Genomic DNA, 21,394 nt, shown 5'->3' with positions numbered 1-21,394 from the left:
CTCTCCTCTCTCCCTCTCCTCTCTCCCTCTCACACCTACTTCCTCCCATCCACCGATGGGAGGAAGTAGGTGTCCGATTTCGACATCATCCTTCAAAACAGTCCCCTGCTAAAAAGGGACCACAGAATGAACTAATCCTCCAAACACACACCATCATAAAAAGCAAGTGGCAGCCCAAATCTATGAAAAGTATCCTAACACAAGCCCGAATAAGCTCAACAACAACACTGAAGCCATTAGTAAAAAAATGTGGAAGACCCAACTGTGGGATATGCGTCAATTTAATTGAGGGAGTTCTCCTTCACTGTGGAAAGCAGCTTCACATGTGCTTCGGAGAACCTGATATACGCACTAACCTGCTCTGGGTGTCAAGAGCAATACAAAGGCCAAACAAAAACCAGTCTACGTCAAAGGATGACTCTGCACAAATTCCCCAAAACAGAAAAATAGCATTCAGCCAACACATCGACATTTGCGTCAATAACAAAAATCCAAGCTTCAGAATGTTTCCCCTCTACCAATTCAGGGACGATACAACTTGTAGCCAACGAATTAGTTAAGAGGCTCTCTTTATTACAAAATGCAGACACCTTTTGAACGCATCTACAACAAACGACATATCCACCACGGCCTTAGAATAACACAAACACATACGCAAATATCAAAAATGATACATTCAAGAGATACCCAAGAATTCATTAAAAACCAGTCCCAATCACTGCTATAATCCACAACGAGCCACTTTTAGGTCACTTGACCATTTAACATCCTACTACTATCATACCACCCGCTTTCCCTTATTATTCTCTCTTCTCTTTCTCTTTTTTGTTCTTCGTCTTCTTCCTTTCCACTACCTCCTTCCTTAATTTACTACTATTGCTGTTTAAAATAACACCTACGCGAATATTATTAACAATACATTCAAAAGCGATGTCTCAAGAATTCAATCACTACTACCATCCACAAGTCACTTTCAGGGCACTTGACCATTTAGCATCCTACTACTATCATAGCACTCCTGCATTATTCTTCTTCTTCTTCTTCTTCTTCTTCTTCTTCTTCTTCTTCTACTTCTTCTTCTTCTTCTTCTTCTTCTTCTCTGCCAAGAATTCACAACGACTTCGAATCCACAAGAGTAAACAAGAGAGACAGAGACAGGCAGAAACAAGGAAAATGCCCGTTGTATTTGAATACTATGCAAATATTCTTTTAAAAACTTTTCATTTAATTTTTCCAAAATTTGATTGTTTTCCATGCTTACTGCTGAAAAAGTCTCAATGACTGAAACCGGTACTGAAATGTTTTTATAAAATTATTTTAGCATTTTCTAATTTTACTTTTTTCCCATATATATCAACTCGTGTGTTTCGTTTTGACCTTATATATATATATATATATATATATATATATATATATATATATATATATATATATATATATATATATATATATAAAGGTAAGATGCAAGGGTCAAGGTGTAGGAAGTTAGTAAGCTTGGAACAGTCAGAAGAACAGTCATTAGTGGCTTATTAGCGTAAAAGATTTTAAATTGTTCCAAAATCGAAATTCGATAAGCTGAAAATAGTTATTTCGTAAGTCACAGTTGGCAACTGGGCTGGTTGTGTATGCGAATAAAAATCCAAATTTAGGGAATGGAGTAGATAAAATCCAGGCTACATTTGTTTCATAGCCAGCAGAACCTCGGAAGAAGTAATTAACCGGTTATCTAGCCAGTCGTCAAGCCAATGACACCTTAGGCAAATGAAGTTACGTTGTCATCAAGGGATCTGATGTTATCTCGTAGGGCATTTGATCGAAAATGCGTTGAAAGCACTGAGTTACCTCAACCTAAATTCACAAAGACATTTCCCTAGCCAGCTTCAATAATACCAAATTTTCCTCTTACTTTTTCCCTCTCTTTTTCTTTATTCATATTCTTATTCGTTTCCTTAACAAATTTAGATATTTACTCACTTGAATATATTATTTTTTCAGAAACATGTTTAATTTTTGTTCTCACACATTGTACTTTCCACGCATTTTCGATCAAATCTCCTGCAAGCTAACATGGGATCCTTAGAGGTTTTGCAAGAAATCACTGTTCTCGTCAATGAAATATTCTCTTCTTCATGGATATTAGACAAAATTTGTATTTTCTCGTTACAGGATGAAGTATCTGATAAAAGATGTGAAGGATTCCAAGCTGGATTATTTGATAAATTTGTCAAGAAAAGCTTGGACCATTTGGATACTATATATAATCCTAGTAACAACTCTGGCTTTTGTGGCTAATTTTGTCACCATTAATGGAACTTTTATATTTGATGATCGCGAGGCCTTAGTGAAAAATGCAGATGTCAACAATCTAAGAACACCGATAACAAGTGTGTTCGTTCATGATTTTTGGGGCAAGAATATCTCTTCTCCCGAAAGTCATAAATCTTATCGACCAATTACCATTATTGCATTAAGGTAAGTCATCTCTTATCTTTTATATAGTTTATGAAAATCAGATACCTTATCAAATATATTTTTGACGAAATTTAAATACCATTGCATTATTCATTTGTTTTTCGTCCATATTTGCTGGGTTACGAATTTTGGAATGGAAATAAAATTCAAAGACTCGTACATACATAAGGAAGCACATATCTTTTCCATATAAAATAGTATATCACTAAGAGATTATTCATGATATGGAGAAAGAGGTATAAATTTGAACCATAGGAATCTACTGAGAAATTGACAAAAATAATATCTTGATCTGAAATATATATTTATTTCTTTATTACCCACAGGGGGCTAGACATAGAGAGGACAAACAAGGACAGACAGAGGGATTAAATCGATTACATCGACCCCAGTGTGTAACTAGTACTTATTTAATCGACCCTGAAAGGTAAAGTCGACCTCGGCGAAATTTGAACTCAGGGCAGACGAAATACCTATTTCTTTACTGCCCACAAGGGGCTACACACAGAGGGGACAAACAAGGACAGACAAACGGATTAAGTCGATTATATCGACCCCAGTGCGTAACTGGTACGTAACTGGCACTTAATTTATCGACCCCGAAAGGATGAAAGGCAAAGTCGACCAGACGAAATACCGCTTAGTATTTCGCCTGGTGTGCTAACGATTCTGCCAGCTCGCTGCCATTCTGGAATATATATTTTAAAACTATCTGATCAGTAGAGAAATCATATAAATTAGATATGTTATTCATTAAGTTTGTATTGTGGAACATTAAAAAAAAATTATAGCTAAATGATATATTGAAATATAGCCGCGTGTCAAAACCTATATTGATTTAATCTATAGTAAAAAAATGATAAAGTTTAAGGAAGAAGGAAACCAGTCACGAACGAGAATGAAAACGTTTTGAAACGCTGGTACTTGTCAGAGGGCGCATTCGATCTCTGTATTAGCACTTCCATGCTTCTTCAAATTTGTCCCTGTTCTCCCGGGTCAATATATATTTGCTGTGTGTAATGGCATTTTCGTTGTATAATTCTGCAAAGTACTTTGATGATTGCTTCTTATTTTAATGTACCTTGGTTGTCATTGTTATTTTTCGTGACAGTCGATGCTTCATTCTTCGCCATTTCTGGTTTCACTTTATCCGCATAGGCCCAGGCGTTTATCCGCATAGGCCTAGGCTCTTATCCGCATAGGTCCACTCTTTATCAGCATAGGCCTACATGGTTCAAAGTAGGTGGAAAGGTGAATAGTGTGAAAGATGGTTGAATAGATATGTAACTTTGGATAGGTAGAGAGATAGATAAGTGGATAGTTGTGAAGGTAACTAGATACATAGATATATAGAGATACAAATATACAATTGTTGATAAATAGATACAAAGGAAGACATACTGTTGAATAGAGTCATGGCAGGATTTGGGTGGCATGTGTTGTGTCAGAAACTTGTTAGATGTGCACTGTTGAATCAGTGGTAATATTTCAAAAAATACTGTTAAGCCTTGGGAGAGACATTATTTAATACATAATGCCTCTCCCAAGATTTAATAGTATTTCTTTCAACACACGTATTCACATCAAGTATCTTGCACACCAAATACACATACGAAATTGCAAAAAATATTATTTATAATTTTAGAACTTCATTTGGAAGAAAAAATAATGCTTCCTTCTTGAATCGGTTTGCTGATGTAAGCTATTCCATCATATCAGAATTACGTGGATTTTCCAAGATACAGTTCTATTATTTCATTAGGTACATGTTCTAAAAGACAAGCTTTGATGTGTGCAACAAACATTTTAGATTTCGAATTTGACTTCGTATATTTTTATATTTAGATCACAACGCATCTGCATTGTACACAGATTTCGTCATACTAGTCTTTAGCAATATATTACAGATACAGTAGTTCTTTTTAGAAGTAACACAAGACCACACAAATTCGGTAAAGGTATAGTCAACTAAAACAATTCTAATACTTCACCAGTACTTCATCAACATAGGAAGACTGAGTACTCTTAGGACTCTGCCTGTCGTCTCTTATACGCACACTATATTAACACCATAAATTTAATGCGATATATAGTAAATCAAATCTGATATGTACGGCTTCGAAACAGTTGGTTATCTCTACTCAAAGATATACTACACTACTGAATCGAGATAACAAAAAGTTATTCAGACATTGTTGAATTTTGGAATAGTTACCAGTTTGTATAAATTCTGTATAAATGTTTAAAATAATTTTATAACTTTACTATTAATATTTTTAATATCCTATAATTTCTAGCTTTAGTAATACAATCTTAGATGGCTTAATTCAAATATATTCATTCCTAACATGGAACATTCAGATCAGATATCTTTAATGCTTCAATAGTTTCAATTTATTTCAGGAAATTCCTTTAGTTAATTTCTTTTGACCCAAATATCCTCAGTTTCTTAGTAATTTCCTCGTTTTCATCTAAATGTTATAACTTCCGACATTATATGTATAAATCAAGTATTAATTATATTTACTAAATTCCAAATAAAAAGACTATTTTGTCATATAATTGCATAACACTTGTTCTGCAACATTAATATTTCTTAAAGGCTGTGACCTGGCAGACTCGTTAGCGCCGGGCAAATAATTGGCATTTCGTCCGTCTTTACGTTCAAATTCCGCCGTGGTCGACTTTGCTTTTCATCCTTCTAGAGTAGATTAAATGAGTTCCAGTTTAGCACTGGAGTTGATTTTATCGATTTAATCTGCCCTTCGAAATTACTGTAGTCATTCCATAAACTTCGTTAAAATGAGTATTACAATCCCAAGAAGAAAATTATTATATTCTGAGGTATATACACATAGATCCACTCATACATACACAAGCTGTCTGTCTGCCTGTTTGTCTGTCTCTCTTTCAATATATATATATCATAAGTAAAGAGTGTAGTTGTGGGCATTACGTATATTCTATGGTATTTAGTTGCTTCAACAACTTGTATGCGACTTGTCAATCATCATGTTTATAGACACATTGATAATAACTATTTAGTCTTGCACATTATGTACTACATTTTACATACTAACATCAGGAGTCATTTAATTTATAACCGATAGGTGTAATATTCATCGAACTGTTATGATTAAATGATTATTAGTCTTATTTTTTTCGAACTTCAATGTACGTAACTACAAATAAATAGTATGCAAATAAAGATTATGTGATTTTATATACGAGCCTGACCCGAAATAAATACCTATTTGTCGCTTGTATTCAGCTTTTATAATATCAGAAAGTGGACAGCCTAATAAACTTGGTGTTCATTCCGGACTACAATAAAAACAATATACGCTAACGATTCACTAGTTAATTGTAAGAGAATCATGCTGCTTATAATACTAAATTGTGCCTAATTCTAGTTTCTTGATGGTAAGTGTTCTAACGTTATATAAATGGTAGATCAATCAGATATCCAAATAAAATATTCAGTCATGAATAGTTACATAACGTTCAATTATTGGAGCCCTGTTAGCAGAGTCGAAATAACAAATATGATTTACTGAAATCAATAGGATACATGCGATCAAACACATTTGACTTGTAACAACTAATTACTATCATGTAATTAAGGATGAAAAGCTATGAGCTATGTCTGCATAAAATGATTTAAGACAAACAAAATATAAATTAATGCATTTATCTCACAACTATTGGCAATGAATCAAAAGCGTTGTTTAACATGGACACGTCATTGAGTATTAAGAAAGAACGCTCTACAGTAATCGTGATAGCGAAATGGTTTATTCCAGGTTGAAGCCAAGCAATTTCCGAATTATTACTAATACAAGAACAGATATGACAAATCTTATCTGCAATTATAAATTTGTAGGCGTGTCTCTATAAGAAAACTATAATTTGTGTGAATCATTTATACCAGGTTTTCAATAATTGCTTTTAATGCAAATCAAAAGTCATCAAGTAAACGGCTATGACACAGTGTTTTGTAAGTTGTTTTATATCGTGTATGAGCAAGTTACTATTCAAAACAAATTCTTTCAATTTCAGGCTACAGCATCATTTATTTGGGTCTCTAAATCCCAAAAGCTTTCATAAATTTAATATTGGACTCCACGTTCTAAACTCCTTAATGTGCCTAGGCGTAACAGCCACAATTTGGGGAAAGACGGAGAAGTATAAAGAAGGAATTTTACTTGCTTCTTCCCTTTTTGCTGTGCATCCAATTCACACGGAAACAGTAAGTATATTTATAAATTAAATGACAATTTACTATAATCTATCCATACACTCTTTCGGGAGCGGGATATTTGAACTATTTGAAAATATTTTAATACATTTTATGTACATAGACACATGCATACTCACAAATATACATAACTTAATTTGCCAAAATACCTTTAAAAAAACGCATAAAATATGTCTGAGAAAAAATCTCATTATGTTGTTTCAATATATGCTACATGTTTTATATTTTTCTTGTTTTCTTATGATTTATTCAACTTTTAATTAACTACTTCCCAACATTTGAACTGTATTTCCTGAATCATATGATAATTAGCAGGACATTTTGTAATCATAGATAGGAAGCAATATTGAATCATCAATGAATATAATCTTTGCTGAAGCTCATTTAATTCATATCCTTCGAGTATAGGTTGGAACACTGGTTGTCTATATTCTCTCATAAATGTTACATCCGAAATATGTAGACTTTACATCAAGACGGAGATCGTTTAAGTATTAAAAGGTGACAAAAACACTGCACAAAAGCGTATATAACTTTATTATCGCCATGATTTTGGTCTTTGTAATTGTAATTCGGCCTTGTACGAGGAGGTGCCCCAAAGTAACCGGAAACATTCTCTGTGGGACAAACCCGTTGTAGTTCAGGATTTGGCTCCTAGAGGCCAGTTGATGCGACCTTCAGAAATCAGTCTGCCGACTGGCGATGTCGGATGATGTACTGCTACGTGGAGCGTCTTTGTTTTGCAGTGCTTCTCCTCAGTTCGTCGATTTTTGCGATGGCTGCAACGAAGGAGCAGCGTGTTTTCGTTAAATTCGTTTTTCTACTGGGGAAAACGGTGGCCGAAACAGTCGACATTCTTCAAACAGGTTGCAAGGACGCTGCCATGAGCAAAACACAAGTTTACGAGTGGTTTTCACGCTTTAGGAATGGCCACTCGTCGCTTGAAGACCAACCTCGTTTAGGATGACTATCGACCTCTCGAACGAATGAGAACATGAAAATACGTTAACTGATATTGGAATACCGTCCAATAATAATAACTGACGAATTTATTGATATGACAAATGTGTCCTGGAATTCCTGCCGATGAATTTTGAGCGAGGAATTGCGAATAAAAAGAGTTGAAGCAAACTTTGTTCCTCGCTTGCTCAAGGAAGATCAAATGTAGTCACAACTGAATGCGTCTTGTAAAATGAAAGAACAGTTAGAAGTTGATCCGGACCTTTTTTCGAAGGTCATCACTGGTGACGAAAGACGAAAGCTGGTGCTACGGAGTTAGCTGATGTGGAAGAGGTGAAGAAATAAACAATGGAAGCATTAAAAGGCATCACTTTGCAAGAGTTCCAGCACTGCTTCGAAAAGTGGAAAATGCGCCTGGACCGATGCATTGCTTCAAATGGAGAATACTTTGAAGGCGATGAAAGTGTAAACATGTAAAACTAAGTGAATAAAATAATAGTGCAAAATTCCGGATTCGTTTGGGTACCCCCTCGTAATTTGAGGTAACTGCTACAAGTTTCTGAAGACCAGCGCTTGACTACGTAGCGATGTGATGATTTGTATGTAGTTACAAGAATACATATAAAGAATAAGAAATTCATTTACAATGCTATAGAGCTAAACGATGAATTACCTGTTTTCCTTCAGAAAAAGGAGAGAAGAGATAGATAGATAGATAGACAGACAGACAGATAGATAGATAGTTAGATAGATAGATAGATAGATAGATAGATAGATAGATAGATAGATAGATAGATAGATAGAGAGTTGGTCGCTGTTGGTACAACATTTATTATAGCGTTATTGTCATGCATGACTGACCAATCAGATCTATGACCCAAAGACACTTCAGCTATGTCCCCCCCGATTTTTCAGATACAGTTGTATTCTTGGATCACATGATTGAATGTGATGGCTTTAAAAGTGTAGGATTTTGGATTTGGAGAAAATTAGACTTTTATTTCTAGCGGAATAAGGGACATCATTGTCTTGAAAGAGGCTATTTTTGGCAAAGGGAGAAGAAACAGGTGCGAGAGGGAGATGAACAATACAGGTGAGGATTGATGAAGGCAAGAGGAAATTCTGACGGGGTAATGAGATGAGGTTGAAAGTGAGACTGTAGACGTGAGAGAAATCTGTAACAGTCATTTTATTTTCTAATCAATTCTTGATATTAAGTTAGGCTGTCAGATTGTTGAAACTTGTCTTTCCGTCATAAACTCTATGGAAACTGTGTACTAAGAGATGAAGCTAGTTAAAAAAAAATTAATAAACATATTTTGGTTTTCACAGAATAAGGAACTAATTTACGGTTTCATTTGTGACTTTTACTCTTCCCTGTATATCGAGTGTATATAGCATTCATATTTCCTGGATATATTTGTCTTTTATTTACGCCGAAATTACGAACCAAGCTCATATATACTCTGTACAGATGACACAGCAGTAGTGAATAATCGACTAGTAAAGAAAAAGTATAAAACCATTGTTGAATAATATACTGAAGTTTTGCATATAACGGAATGAATTCATAACTCTCTACAGGATTAGCAAATGCCTGTGCTGTTAGGAAGTTCTGAGAGGTTAGTTCTACTTCTCATTTACTGCAAACAGCTGCTCACTTCCATCTCAACTATTTCACTTTTTTGCTTTCTTTATTTTCCTTCCTGTCATTTTGTATGTTTGTTGGTATTCTTTATCTCTAATATCACCACAGCGTCTCTAATCCCCATTATTGCTTTAAAGATGTATAATTTAGTAACATAACTTGAAATAAGATTATCAATTTTGCATTTCTGAAAAAAATTTTTGTTTTTCTATTTACACGAGCAGAAGAAAATCATTCAGCGAATTTACAGTTAAAATAGTAAAAAAAAAAAAAACCCCCCAAAAAGTGGAAACAACACCAAAGAAAAGTAAAAAGAATAAATCTGAAGTGCATAGACATTTGTTGTAATTATTTTCATTTTGGATTATATTTTATTGCCGACTGAGTTTAAAATATCTTATTAAGTATTTGATAGTTTAATGATATTGATTTGGAAGGTGTCATCGATATTATTTCACGGGAAAAAATATTATATTCCCAAATGTTTAGAGATTTCTTAATCACATGAGGGCTGTCAACCATATATAATCTTTATTATATGAACGTCACTGAGAACAAATGAAATCTGACAAAGGATGTTATTGACAAGTTAATGGAAGAAATTCTTCTTCCATAGTTTTCGTTTTTTACATTAAACCCTTCAAATACATGTCTCTTTGTTTCTGTTTGTATCTCTGCCATTCACAATTCTCTGACTGTCCATGTTTTTCCCTCTCTTGTATATCCATCCACCTATCCATCCACACACACGCACACACATGCATATATGTATGTATGTATGTATGTATGTATGTATGTATGTATGTATGTATGTATGTATGTATGTTGTGTATATAACACATTATTCTGAAGCATATGTATATTGAATTCTAACACAACAGATTATTAGTGTCACTATGCTTAAGTGAAATATTAATATATATATATATATATATATATATATATATATATATATATATATATATATATATATATATATATATATATATATATATGTAAACTTAGATATGTTTCGACCACAGATTGGGGCAGGCCATGTCTAACTTAATAACACTGCCTCATAGGATTATCTAAATCCTTTTAAAGTCAAGTTTTGCTTATGGTCCATTCAAGTAGTGAGTTCTTGTTGAGTGAGTTCTATCCAGGTATGGGTGGCTTATCCAGTATTCCTTGAAAAAAATCTGTCCAGACTCCGTTTAAAGCTGATGGGATCCTTTTCCTCTTAGCAGGACAATGTTAAACAGAGCAGGGCCGGTTGAGGAAAACAAAATATGCCGCAGTGTACCTATATGTTGTGATTCTGAATTGGGCAGAGGACGTATGACCCGTGGTCCAAGCCTTGGATGAACCTTGAAACTAATATTCAGGTCGTTTGGGAAATGCTGGCGGTATATTCTCCACATCGTACAGATGATGTGCTGCTCGCGGCGGCGCTGGAGAGAGTAGAGCTTCAAAGCTTTAAGGCGGTCCCACTAACCGAGATCAGTCATGCCTTCAGTTCGTTTAGTGAGTGCCCTCTGGGGTGATTCAATAATCGAGATGTTTTGTTTTGTATGGGGAAACCACAAGGGGCAGCAGTATTCGAGGTGTGGCCGTACAAAGGAGGAGAAAAGTGTAATGATGACACCTCGTTCTTTGGATCGGAAGATTCTTAAGATCTGGGAGCTCATCCTACGAGCTATATTGACCTTATTGCTGATGTGGGCACTCCAATTGAGATTGTTATCAACAATTACACCCAGGTATCTGATATTATTAGATGCCGTGAGCGGTTCCCCTGAAGGAAGAGAGTATGGCTGTTTTAGTATAGACTTTCTTCCAAAATGCATCAGCTCAAATTTTCCCTCGTTCAGTTGCATTTTGTTTTTGTCTGCCCATTGACTCACAGCGTATAGATCAGTCTTCTTCATTGATGATTTGCTGGAGCTTAGTGTCATCAGCAAATATTTTCACTTTGCAGTGATTTACGACGCTGGAAAGGTCATCTATCTATATACATCTTTATCCTTTTATCGTTTTAATAGTTTCAGCCATTGAACTATGGTCATGCTGGAGCACCACCCTGAAAAACATTCGAGCTTATATATATATATATATATATATATATATATATATATATATATATATATATATATATATATATATATATTTGACAGGAAGGACAACAAAAGAAAGAAGACCTCGATATTATGTAAATAGAGGAATTTATCAGTAAAAATGTGTGACACTTATTCGGTAGCCATGATAAAAGTCTGTGTGTGTTTCAAGCCAGGGTGGTTTAGTATATAAATATAGGCGAATGTATGGATTGGTGCGCTTATGCGAACACTATAGACTTCTCTACTCCCTTACTTTTACCCCCTCCCCTTACTTAGCGATCTATAGCTCTTTTGTCTTAATAACGGTCAACCACACAGTAATTTACCTTTGTTTAACGGTCATTTTTTACAGGAATTTTCAATGGCCGAATAACTGAAGAGATGTTGGCGTGGGTTCCCACCTCGGCATCCGAAACTCGGAGTTTTATCGTGGCTACCGAATAAGTGTCACATATTTTTACAGATATATATATACATATGCGTATATTTTATACACACCCACATACACTCCACCATATATATATGTTGTCGTACACATTCGCTTGCTTTCTCCCAAAATATCTAGCGCTCTTAATAACTGGTGTCTTTCGACTAATAGAGATGAATCAAGTTGAGCTGGCGCGTATAGAGTGAAAGCTTTGAGGCAGGAACATAAGAGATGAGCATAAGAGATGAAAGTCATAAGACAGGAATATAAGAGATGCTTCGCGGCCGGCAGTCGAGCCAAGAAAGAAAGAACATGCATAGTTACGTTGAAGGAAAGGTGAGAGGTAGGAGCAGAGGGATTGAGGAATTAGGGAGAGGACGAGAAAGAGAGAAAATCAAAGGGACATAGAAAGGTACAAGGGAGATAAACGAGGAAAAGTAGGTAGATTAAAAAGGAGAACGCCAAGAAATGTAAGAAAGGGGGAACGAGTAAAAGAAAAGAGGACAGAAAGAAGTACGGGGGGAACTAAAAGAAAGAGTTGTACAGAATTTACTTACTTACAAGGTGAGCAAAAGTGTACATACGCCGCTATATGTATATATAATTTTAAAAAATGGAACAAGAACGCAACAGACGACAATAAGACACCCGGTCAAATAGACGATACAAAGACAGGAAAAATAACAAAGACGTGTCATTCGTGGCCTTCTCCCCTCAGTCAAGTTTCCAGATTATCCTTACAGTTTCGGTTGGTTACACTTGAGGCTGTAAGAGCAACAAATATTTTAGGAGAAAGCAAGCGAATGTGTACGATAACAGAGACAAAGAAAAAAACGAAAAAAGCGGAGAAAATATTACAAAATACAAACAAGAAAGTAACAGGTGTCTTTCAACTTTTAGAGACGAATCGAGTTGAGCTGGTATGTGTAGAGTAAAAGCCTTATATATATATATATATATATATATATATATATATATATATATATATATATATATATATATATATATATATATAAATATATGCATATATCCATACATATACATAGAGGCAGATATCTTGTTTGCATGTCAGTCAATTTCAATGATAGATGTTATAGTTTCTCAATCAATTGATCTACATAAATTCTGGATTATCCAAATCTCTAAGCTTTGATCTAACGGTAACCTATTTCTTCAGTGAAACGCGGTAAAATAAAACTATTTACAATAACAGAAGATGCCATTAATTGTTGGTAGGAAGCATATCTTTCAACAGATAGAGTGAGTCTTGAGGTTATAGTACATGACTTTAAACATTAATCAGTAAATAAAAAGAGATCTTCCAATGAATTTAGGGAAAGGAGAGCTGGCTCTCAGTATAAGGGAAATAAAAGGAACCAATTAGATGAACGCGTGCACACACACATACAGTCTATTAAACGTGTTTGAATGCTTGGGTAAATGTAGATGAGTGTGTATGTGTGTGAGTGTGTGTTTGTGTTTGTGTGTGTGTGTGTTTGTGTGTTTGTGTGTGTGCGTGTGTGTATGCATAACTTAGGATAACAGACGTGATCATAGTCACACACATACATACGTACAGACGCTGGCACACGTGCATAAAACACGTGCATAAAACATCTGAATTTTGTTCGCAAAATTTTGTTTCATATCTTCAGCCTTAAAAAATCATTGGCGCAGACGTGGCTATACGGTAAAATGATTGCTCCCTAACCACACGGTCCCAGATTCAGTCCTACTGCGTGTCACCTTGGTCAAGTATCTTCCATTATTGTTCGATCCCATCTACAACATTATGGGTATGTAATGCAGTAAATCATATTGAACCGGAGTTCATACTTGCATTAATTTTGAATTCATTCTTTCCCAGATGCACAGACATTTAAGCTTCAAAGAAGCAGGCAGACTGTGGCGAAGCGTTGCCTTACTTTGTGCTGTAGCTGATGAGGGAGGCTCAATGACTTCTACCGACTGAAACAGCCCGTAGCGAACTTCTTTATGCCAATTGAGACCGATGTTATAACACGTAATTGTTACCTCCTGTGTTCCATTCTTCTGTAAAAATGAAGCCATATCAACGTGGAAAGGATAGAAAGAGAAATAGATATAGAGAGGTGGGAGTGGGAAAAGTGCGAAAGTGATTGAGAAAGAGTATGAAGAACGTGTGAGGTTCTTTCTATGAGGATTATTGCTTACTTATTCGTCATGACCTTTCTCTTGACCTCATCGGTGTCACCCACAGGAAGCAAATGGGAGACCGCTGTACCAATTTGATTGTGGGATTTTCTAAAAAGCAAATGTTGAATATATGCCTTTTAATGCTTACAGGAGTATTCAAATGTTTGTGTCAGGGCTTGTTTGTCTTAGTTTCCTACTATTTCCAGCACTCCTACTATTTCCAGCACTCCTACTATTTCCAGCACTCCTACTATTTCCAGCACTCCTACTATTTCCAGAAAGCAAGAAGGCAATTAGGTTCATAATTGAAGTTCTCATGATGGCTATTAAGTTGTGATCCTGTTTCGGTTGCCTACAAGCCACATATGTGGCAAAGAAGAACACCGAGACCTTTGCACGTTCATCCTAAGTAGGGACACTAATTACTGCGCATTATTACTAAAGATATTAACAAGAAACAGTTTCTGGAGAGGCTAAGTACAGGGCTGCGGGGAACCTATGTTTCAACGTTGAAAGATCAAGGCATGAGGTTAAACAAAATGCAAATAACTCCACTGATACGCGGGATGCAATACACAGCAGCAAACTAACAACACTGATGTAGGCAGAGCCGAGTGGCTAACAAGGTCACTTCAAGATCACAAGACTTTGAGTTTGATTCGAAAACGTGTTACCTTGTGTGTATGCTTACAATCCGCTGACTATATCCAAGCCTTGTGAGACAAACTGGATAGGATGTAACTGCATGGATTACACCGTCGAGCTTTATCACATGTGAAGTCTTGTCACATATCCCTCGTAGATTCAGCCAGGTAATCACTTTAATGGTACTGGTACGAGTGTCTGTGGCGCTCTCAGCCATATTTATGTCAATTTTAAGAGTTTGTAGTTAAGTTGATCGGACAACTGAATATTCCTTCTTGAAACCGGCCGTAGATCCATTATACAGACCCCTCTCTCTCTCTCTCTCTCACACACACACTCACACACTATTCTTGTATGTGTGTGTGTGTGTGTGTGTGTGTGTGTGTGTGTGTGTCTCTTTCTTTCTCTTATATATGTGTATGTATGTTTGTGCTTACGCCCCGGTCTAAAGAACTGTCGTTGTTTATAATGAGTCGCTTTATGTATAGATGAATAAATGCGCCCTTTTAAAGCCTACCCAGGCTCATCGGCTCGGTTTCCCGGTTTCAATGGCGTATGTGTTCCCCAGCTGGACGGGACGCCACTCCATTGCAGCGTTACTCATTTTTGCTAGCTGAGTGGACCGGAGCAACGTGAAATGAAGTGTTTTGCTCAAGAACACAACGCGTCGCTCGGTCCAGGAATCGAAACCATATCACGATCATGATCATGATGCTGACACCCTATCCACTAAGCCACGCGCCTCCACTCGTCGCTTTATGTACCATACTTTAAAGTAAGACAAATAATAATACTTGTTTTAATCATTGAACAGCGGCCATGCTGGGGCAGCAGCACTTATGCTTTTTTAAGCGTGATACGTATTCTATCGGTTTCTTTAGGCAAATCGCAATATTTCGGGGACTCAAACAAACCAACGCCGGTTGTGAAGCGGTGGAGTGAGATAGAACATATAGACACACATATAGGTACACACACGCACACACACACACACACACACACACACACACACACACACATACACACACACACACATTTCAGTTTCCATCTACCAACTCCACTGACAAGCCTTGGGCGGCCCGTGTAGAAGACACTTGTCCATGCAGTAGAAGACACTTGTCATGCAGTATTACTGAACCCGGAACCATGTAGTTTGGAGGCGAACTTCTTACCATACAGCCACGCCTGCGCCTGATATTAGCAGACTAAAACAACTACAATGATTGATCTGTTTAACTAAAAGCTTTGAAGGTATTGCTTCATTATGGCCGTAGTCCAATGGCTGAAACCAGTAAAAATGAAAGAATAAACGATAATTCAGAAGAAGGAAGATTGAGTGAATAACTCGGTATCTATTAGTAAATGCTGGTAGGTGGAGATATGTTGCTAGCAACTTTGAGATAGAACAAATAACGTTTGATAAATGTAAAAATATCGTTAGTTCACAGGAAGCAGTTAAAATACACAATGCCTCAATGGATATTTTGTACGAGAAACAAACCTGAAAACATAATGTCTTATGAAAATAGCAGCCCAGTCTTCACTATCAAATCAGACTGCACCGTTTTAAATATAGAAAACATTCGATAATGCAATCTTTGTCTTACTAGTTTCAGAGTACGAAATAGGATGGTGAAGGGAGAATACCTTAGGGATAAACAATAAAAACATTCAAAGCTTCTTGGATGAGGTCACACGATCTTTTTATTGGATATAAGGATAACATAGATGATGGTGATGATAACGATAATAATGATGAGGAAGACGAGGAAGTCGATGACTATGATCAACATTACCATGATAATGATGACGATGATGATGATGATGATGATGATGATGATGATGATGATGATGATGATGATGATGATGATGATGATGTTTATGTTGAGAGGGTGACGGGAGTAGTAGTGCTAGAAGAGAAGATGGTAGTTAGTCAGGAGCAAATAGCAGGCTGTTGATGATGAAATGGCAAACAATACCATTGACATTGTGACTGGTTTATATATAAACGTAACTTGTGGCTAGAATTATTGACCAGTTTATTGACCGATGTTAAGTAGTTACTCTCTAAGGTTGCCCGTTCCAGCTTCATTGTATTTTTCCGTGTTCAGTATACCTAATCAATACTGACAGCCTCAATATATATAGAGCACAGAGAAATAAAAATAAAACAGCTTTTAAATGTGATTGTGACCTTGTTGAATTTTTCTGTCAGACTAGTTTAAAGTGAAGGACTATCTGGCAAAAGAATAAACTAATGCAAATGAGTATTTTTTATTGATTCGATTACTATATTGTACAGCGAACAGGTGAGTCTGAAGACTCTCCGTTAAGCATTGTAATATAGATGTAACTTTTGCTTTGTCAAAAGGGAATCGCTGTTGCATTTATAACTGTGTGCTACAGAAAGTCACTTTGGGATCATGTTTTTCAAAGTTTGATCTCACAGCACAGTATTTTGTGTAACAGTTTATTCGATAATTTCCTATTAACTATTATGATTGCTGACAAAAACTTTGAAGCAGCATATCGGCAATTCAGTTCATCTCTAACTCGGTTCATGTACGTGATAATGATAAGCCACAAAAGTGGAGAAACATCGATGTTCATCGCTCTAGGCTATGAGTTTCCAGGCTAAGGTTTCAGGTGTTTCAACACTAGGCGCTTTCAGAGAATAGGAACTTTGAGAGACTCATTCCCACCGAGTTGAACTGCAGCCTGTCGGTGAAAAAGCTAAGCGTATGCATTGACTATGTGTAGTCGATAATGTTTACCATATTAGCGCTGCCCCTACTTCATATTTGAATTTATTCTCATGTATTGATCGTCGTAGAATATCAGCAAATGGTTTTTACACTATTTGTATATAACCATAGACTGGCGATTCAGTTCATCTCCCATTGGGTTTAGGTATGTGATATTGATAAGCCACAAAAATAGCGAAACATTGATGTTAATCACTTCTGAATGGGATTTGGGGCAAGTTATCTCAACTGTCTAGGACTTTCACTCGTTTTCACACCAGGCGCGAACAAGCGGAACACATACATTGAATATATACCATCTCTCTCTCTCTCTCTCTCTCTCTCTCTCTCTCTCTCTCTATATATATATATATATATATATATATATATATATATATATATATATATATATATATGTATATATATAATGGATAATAAAACGAATGGTGTACACCTGGTAGCTTACTGGTAAAGCACGGTCACTTTCAGTAAATAAAAAGAGATCTTCCAATGAATTTAGGGAAAGGAGAGCTGGCTCTCAGTATAAGGGAAATAAAAGGAACCAATTAGATGAACGCGTGCACACACACATACAGTCTTATATATGTATATATATAATGGATAATAAAACGAATGGTGTACACCTGGTAGCTTACTGGTAAAGCACGGTCACTTTCAGAGTGATCATTAGGTAAATAACAAATGAAAGTTAGAAGATGGAATATACGAGAACATATTATTAATCACAACAATTGTTTCGACACATTTAACATCGACTCCTCTTGTGGGACACAAAAACTGGTTCAGGTGTATCCGGTGGTGCAGATGTATCACGTCGGATGATAAATAACTTTTAAAAACTCGTTAAAATGACTGTTCCATAATTCAACTTTCCGTTTTGTAGAGAGAAAAAAACAGCCAGACGGAGAAAAATTCTTCATATACATTGAAGATCCCGAAATAAAATTGCAGAAGACAATTTTTCTCTCTATTTTTCTCTCTACAACACAGATAGTTGAATTATGGGACAGCCATTTTAACGATTTTTAAAATTTATTTATCACTCGACGAGATATGTCTACACCACCGGATAATCCTGAACCAGTTTTTGTGTGTCCCACAAGAGAAGTCGATCCTAGATGTGTCGAAATAATTGTTGTGATTAATAATATGTTCTCGTATATTCCATCTTCTGTCTTTCATTTGTTATAAATATATACACATATACGCAGACATATATATGTATGTTTGTGTATGTATGTTTATATGTATGTATGTAGTATGCATGTATGTAATATATATATATAAATTTTCAGAATGAGATAAAAATCCAAGAGTGTGAAAGATTTTAGAACATTTATAAATAAGTCTTATAGCTGTTTCCGGGATATTTTATATATCCCTTCATCGAAGACGGTGTGAGAAAATGGTTAAGTAATAGTTATTTTAGATATGAAATATCCTTACATATCTCACGTGTATTTTCATTCCTCCACTTCACTCTCTGTTTCATATCTTATCTAAAAAAACTATTGCTTAACCATTTTCTCACACCGTCTTCGATGGAGGTATATACAAAATATCCCGGAAACAGTTGTAAGCCCTTCTATTTATAAATGTTCTAAAATCTTTCACAACCTTGGATTTTTATTTCATTCTGAAAATTTCTTTATATTTACACATGCTGATATATGACCTACATTGGACTCCTCATTCGCATAATCATCGAACCTGGAGCTTAACTATAGTCTAGCCATAGCACTTACTCAGCATTACCTGACACCTTTGGGTCTTATTGACCCCATTACCTCTCATCACCCCTCTCTCTCTTTCTCTCTCTCTCTCTCTTTCCGTCTCTCTCTCTCTTTCTCTCTCTCTTTCTCTCTCTGTCTGTCTGTCTCTCTCTCTCTCTTTTTCTCTCTGTCTGTCTGTCTGTCTGTCTGTCTCTCTCTTTTTCTCTCTCTCTCTCTATCTATATATATATATATATGTATATATATATATATATATATATATATATATATATATATATATATATATATATATATATATATATGCGTGTGTGTGTGTGTGTGTGTGTATAAATATAAAGGAACCTACAGAAGCGTCGAAATGTGTACTGTATGATACAAACAAGCAGACGATATTTTGTCGAACGCAGAAACGCCGTTAGAACATAAGTAATGGGAAAATTATCCTTTCAAGGTTAAAGAGTTGTCAACAAACAACCATGGGACTCGGGTCCACATCCCCCAATACCCCCGCTGAGAGCTTTACAATTAAACTAAACTGCTCGCTGACAATTTTTTTATCCGCCGATTTAGACGCATTATTTTTGCTGTTCTAACGGGCAATACTGCGCTGGAAAACTCTCATCTTGTTTGAATAGTACAATACACATGTCGATGCTTCTAATAAAAACAAATGTGAGTTTGTTTATATTTATACACACGAGGTTGTTCAATATTTATTTATTTAGCGTTTAAGTCGGCGGATGAAATTGTCAGTAGGTAGTTTAGCTGAATGATAAAGCACTCAGCTGGAGTCTTGAGGAATGTGGGTTTTGAGTCCCATGGTTGTTTTTGGACAACTTTTTCCGCCTATTAAGAGTAATTTACCCATTATTTCTACTGTTCTAGCACAACAATACTGCGTTCGAAAAAATATCTTGCTTATAGCGTACAATATGTATGCATATATATATATATATATATATATATATATATATATATATATATATATATATATATATATATATGTATGTATGTATGTATGTATATACATATACATATACATATATATACATATATGAAGTATCTGTATGTCTGTCTCTGTATGTATATGTACATATATATATATATATATATATATATATATATATATATATATATATATATATATATATATGTGTGTGTGTGTGTGTGTGTTGTGTGAGTGTGTGTGTGTGTGTGTGTGTGTATGTGTAACAACATATTTAGGGAGTAAACTATCTGGTATGACGACTTATTATTTTCAACCTCAAATGAACCGTAATCAAAGGCATTCCACCAGCTATAAACCGGCTTTTTTCTTATGACTAGGAATCACAGAACCACATTATCATAGACACTGAGATGTGATTTGAGGGAGATTTGTTTAGACGATCGACTGAACACATATAGGTGGCTCATTAGCCTGGAATAGTTGTGCGCAATATTAGGGTAAGCACTTGTGTTGAGAACGCTGCTGTACTTCGTCTCTGAGTGGAGGAGTCGGTGTCTCACCAGAACGTGAAGCAGCTCTGTAGGCTTTTCGGCCCGTTGCAACGGGACTCCAGAGCTGCCTAGGATCACTCACCGATACAGGCAGCAAAGCTCTCACACAGCAGCACGAGCGTTGTCGAGTCATATATTGTGACTCTTGGCCAGATGTATTAGCGAGGAGTGGACTATCGCTTGAACGGGATATATAAATAAAGTAGTATACATATTATAAATTTGACGCTGAAAACAATATTTAATATCGTTTGAAATAATTCAGTCAGCATTTATCATTGACCATGAATAATACCGTGCATTTTTCGGTTTCAGTTTAGCAAATAAATAGCGTCTGGAAAGGTTATGAAGTGTTAGAAAAATCGTCGATAACTTAAGAATATGTTGACAATAATGAATATACATTTAAACTGAATTAAATTCGCAAATGACTGATTAATGATAAATGAGTGATAATCCCTTGCAGCACTAGACATTACATTTATCACACTTTCTAGCGAATACAGAACACAATTCTTTGTCCAAGGAATATTTCATTTAAAACAACAACACAAAATCAAATACGCAATGTACCAGTCTGCTTATCTGTCTGTTTGAATGCATGAATTTATATCTCTCCTTTTCTCTCTCATCCTCTCTCTTTCCCCCCTTTCTCTCTCTCTCTCTCTCTCCCTCTCTCTCTCTCTCTATATATATATATATATATATATAT

General features: G+C 35.7%; 1 protein-coding gene across 10 annotated transcripts in view; it reads left to right on the top strand.

The window, feature by feature from the left end:
- The window catches only part of LOC106881053 (protein O-mannosyl-transferase TMTC4), a 297,366-nt gene that overhangs the window by 80,167 nt on the left and 195,805 nt on the right, over nt 1-21,394 (top strand). For all 10 annotated transcript variants that reach the window (XR_016241033.1, XR_008263717.2, XM_089348977.1 and 7 more), the window contains 2 exons: nt 2,167-2,472; nt 6,532-6,721. Coding sequence is in view for 8 of the 10 variants with exons in the window: in XM_089348977.1 (XP_089205103.1) it covers nt 2,167-2,472; nt 6,532-6,721 (496 nt within the window). In the remaining 2 variants the exon portion in view is untranslated. The remainder of the gene's footprint in view (nt 1-2,166; nt 2,473-6,531; nt 6,722-21,394) is intronic.

This window comes from Octopus bimaculoides, chromosome 3 (assembly GCF_046866305.1).
Source record: "Octopus bimaculoides isolate indiv1 chromosome 3, ASM4686630v1, whole genome shotgun sequence".
Lineage (NCBI taxonomy): Eukaryota > Metazoa > Mollusca > Cephalopoda > Octopoda > Octopodidae > Octopus > Octopus bimaculoides.
Note: the sequence above shows the minus strand (reverse complement) of the source record. Positions and strands in the feature narration are given on the sequence as shown.